The sequence below is a fragment of the Artibeus jamaicensis genome, unplaced genomic scaffold (assembly GCF_021234435.1).
Source record: "Artibeus jamaicensis isolate MK-2021 breed Jamaican fruit bat unplaced genomic scaffold, CSHL_Jam_final scaffold_537, whole genome shotgun sequence".
Classification (NCBI taxonomy): Eukaryota; Metazoa; Chordata; class Mammalia; order Chiroptera; family Phyllostomidae; genus Artibeus; species Artibeus jamaicensis.
The window spans coordinates 1,863,803-1,867,565 of NW_026522047.1; the positions used below are offsets into that span (position 1 = coordinate 1,863,803).

Consider the following 3,763-nt stretch of genomic DNA (forward strand, 5'->3'; position numbering starts at 1 on the left):
TAGAGCATGGTGGATTGGCCAGAGAGGAACAGGAGTCGGGTGTGTAAGAAATGTGGTTGAAATATTTTGAAACAGGTCTTCTTAGTGCATTTGAAATAGTCTTAACACTAAATGAGATAAAGCATAAATAAATATTTGGTGTGAGGCTGGAGGAAGCAAATTTCATTTTACTATTTTGGAAAACAGAGAAGTGATTCCTAGTTGGGGCCTGTGGTTTTCCCCTTTAACATGACTTGGAAGATACCTACAGGTGGGAAAGGTCACTGCAGTTCGATCCACACAGGGAGTGAAATGGCCTCTCGTGATCTTCAAAAGTCTCTAGTCCGGGCAACATTAGAAAAGACCCTTGATATGGGCTTTCTGTATTTCTGAGGAAGATGCACTGCATAAAAATAAACAGGAAAATAGGCGGTGAGTGGACACTGGGAGACAGAGGTTGTGTCGTCACCACAGTAAGAAGGACTCACGGGGCAGGTCCTACCAGAAGACTAATCATACAGCCCAGGCATTGTCAACATCTGCCCTGACCAAACCTTTCTCTTTCAGCAGAACCAAAGCCAGAGGTGCACCCATGTCCCTCCTGCTCTCTGGCCTTCTCCAGTCAGAACTTCCTCAGCCACCACGTGAAACTCAGTCATCCCTCTCAGATTCTCCCAGGAACATCTGCAAGAAAACACCTCCAAGCAGAGGAACCCTGTCCGGAGGATCAGAATCAGCAGCAGCAACATCCTAGTACGCACAGCTGGAATAAAGCTGAAGGTCAAGAGGTCAAAGAAAAGTCCAAACCTCTGCTTAAAAGGATCAGTCAGAGGAGAATCTCAAAACCCTTTTTCCAACCTTTCAAAGAACAAATGAGCTCTAGTGAGCATGAGAGACTGATGGAAGAAGAGCCCCAGAGAGGCCAGAAAGAGAGTCCGGAGGACACAGGCAAGTTTTTTGTGGAAGTAGGAATGTCACAAATTGTAACAATCGAGCATGGAGGGTGTAGGCAAGGCATCAGTGATGGGTCACATCTCATCACACATCAGGGGACACACTCTGGGGAGAAGCCCTATGTTTGCAGGGAGTGCGGGCGAGGCTTTACATGCAAGAGAAATCTCATCAGACACCAGAGGACACACTCTGGGGAGAAGCCCTATGTTTGCAGGGAGTGTGGGAGAGGCTTTACACACAAGACAACTCTCATCACACACCAGAGGACACACTCTGGGGAGAAGCCCTATGTTTGCAGGGAGTGCGGGCGAGGCTTTACATGCAAGTCACATCTCATCAGACACCAGAGGACACACTCTGGGGAGAAGCCCTATGTTTGCAGGGAGTGTGGGCGAGGCTTTACACACAAGACAACTCTCATCAGACACCAGAGGACACATTCTGGGGAGAAGCCCTATGTTTGCAGGGAGTGCAGGCGAGGCTTTTCATGCAAGTCAGATCTCATCACACACCAGAGGACACACTCTGGGGAGAAGCCCTATGTTTGCAGGGAGTGCGGGCGAGGCTTTACACGCAAGACAACTCTCATCAGACACCAGAGGACACACTCTGGGGAGAAGCCCTATGTTTGCAGGGAGTGTGGGAGAGGCTTTACACAGCAGTCAGATCTCATCACACACCAGAGGATACACTCTGGGGAGAAGCCCCATGTTTGCAGGGAGTGTGGGCGAGGCTTTACATGGAAGTCACGTCTCATCAGACACCAGAGGACACACTCTGGGGAGAAGCTCTATGTTTGCAGGGAGTGCAGGCGAGGCTTTTCATGCAAGTCAGATCTCATCACACACCAGAGGACACACTCTGGGGAGAAGCCCTATGTTTGCAGGGAGTGCGGGCGAGGCTTTACATGCAAGTCACATCTCATAGGACACCAGAGGACACACTCTGGGGAGAAGCCCTATGTTTGCAGGGAGTGCGGGCGAGGCTTTACATGCAAGTCACATCTCATCAGACACCAGAGGACACACTCTGGGGAGAAGCTCTATGTTTGCAGGGAGTGTGGGCAAGGCTTTACACAGCAGTCAGATCTCATCACACACCAGAGGACACACTCTGGGGAGAAGCCCTATGTTTGCAGGGAGTGCGGGCGAGGCTTTACATGGAAGTCAGATCTCATCAGACACCAGAGGACACACTCTGGGGAGAAGCCCTATGTTTGCAGAGAGTGCGGGCGAGGCTTTATATGCAAGACAAATCTCATCAGACACCAGAGGACACACTCTGGGGAGAAGCTCTATGTTTGCAGGTTGAGTGAGTGAGTCATTAGCATTAAGTCACGTATCAATAGCCATAGGAAGTCACAGCCCCTTACTCTCCCCAAGATTGTAATTAGTATAGAAGTAACTGGTTAAACAAACCTTCCAGTTTCATTACAAGAGATGAAATGGACAAACAGTTCCATAGTAATATGGGGATGTCAGCACCAAACTCCTTCATGGTTCTTTGACCTATTCTAAAACGTTTTGTCTCCATACACATCTCTCATTTTCCCCATCACTGAAAGCAGAGGATTCCTAAAGAGCCACAAAGAACTCATTCTCTCAGCCACAGAAATTCAACTCCTGCAAATGTGTAAATGTGGAATCAGTCTACTTTTGTTACTCCCTAAAGAGAGGGATTTGAGACAGACTCACCCAGGAAGGGAATTCCCCAGACTCCTGGAAAGGGCCTTTCTCCTAATCAGCTCCATACTTCTCCCTTGCCTTCTCTCGGCTCTTCTGGTTTCCTACAACCTCTGGAGCATCAGAGGTGAATGGCAGGGAGAGATGGATGCTTGTGCATGGACATGAGCCTGGCTGAACAAGTGGGGTCTAACCAAATTCAGAATTTGAGCAGACACCACTGCTTTCCCCACATAGACTGAGCTGCCCTAAGAAGGAAGGTGAGGTTAGGGATGTGCCTCCCTCCTGATCACCACCCTCTCACTAAAGTCTGGGCATCCTCAGAGCCTCCTCAACACAGGCAGGTGGTGCTGAGAGTGGCCTGTGAAACAAGACCCTCACCCACCCCTTGCTGAGAACTGACACTGGGAACAGCACCTGCCTGCACTGGGGTGTTAGGGTAGATGGTGAGCCAAGGCAAGGAGGACAAGGAAGAGGAAGATGGGTGTCACCCAATGACTCTAGTCCTGTGCCTGGTCCAATTCCTTTGTCAGATGTTCTAGCATCACAAGAAACACCATGCTAACACGTTGAAATTCTAGGTATTGTTTCCACTATCTGGGAAAGAAAGGGTTTCAAACTGTATTCATCCCAAGGCCTAGAAGATGGAAGGGTGTCTACAGCACTCACGGAAAGACCCGTAAAACAAATCTGGTTAATTCCTTACCTCTGTCCACTATCTTTTATGAGAGGGTCCCTAGTGCTTACAGAAAGAGACCTTTGGTAACTTTGGGTAACCGCCTCAACTTTAACTCCTGTCATGGATCTATTTTACGAGATGACCAAGTGGGGTCAGAAGCAAGATAAGGATTCAGGCTAACAGACCCCCCCCACACACACACACACACACATACCTATGTTTGCATAGTCATGTCCCCCATGGAAGCTGGCACCACTCTTACCGGTCAATCAATATGTAACTTCTTCACCCCTATCCCACCCATTATGTAAGTCCTCAGGACAGAAGACCTGGTGCTCCTGCCTTTCCCACCTCAGCAAGGGATGTGCCTCTGTGCCTCCCTTATGTAAGAGGACAAGGGATGTTCACCTGTCCTCTTCCGTGAGAACATGTCACTAAAACCCTGCTTGCACACGAATACACTTGCTGA

At 49.0% G+C, this 3,763-nt stretch overlaps 1 protein-coding gene across 1 annotated transcript; it reads left to right on the plus strand.

The window, feature by feature from the left end:
* Positions 1-533: 533 nt before the first annotated feature.
* LOC128626321 (histone-lysine N-methyltransferase PRDM9-like) lies at positions 534-2,788 on the plus strand (the record flags this gene model as incomplete). Its single annotated transcript, XM_053658260.1, has 1 exon — positions 534-2,788. A coding segment is annotated over one exon (1,719 nt), but the record flags the coding sequence as incomplete, so codon positions are not given.
* Positions 2,789-3,763: the final 975 nt, after the last annotated feature.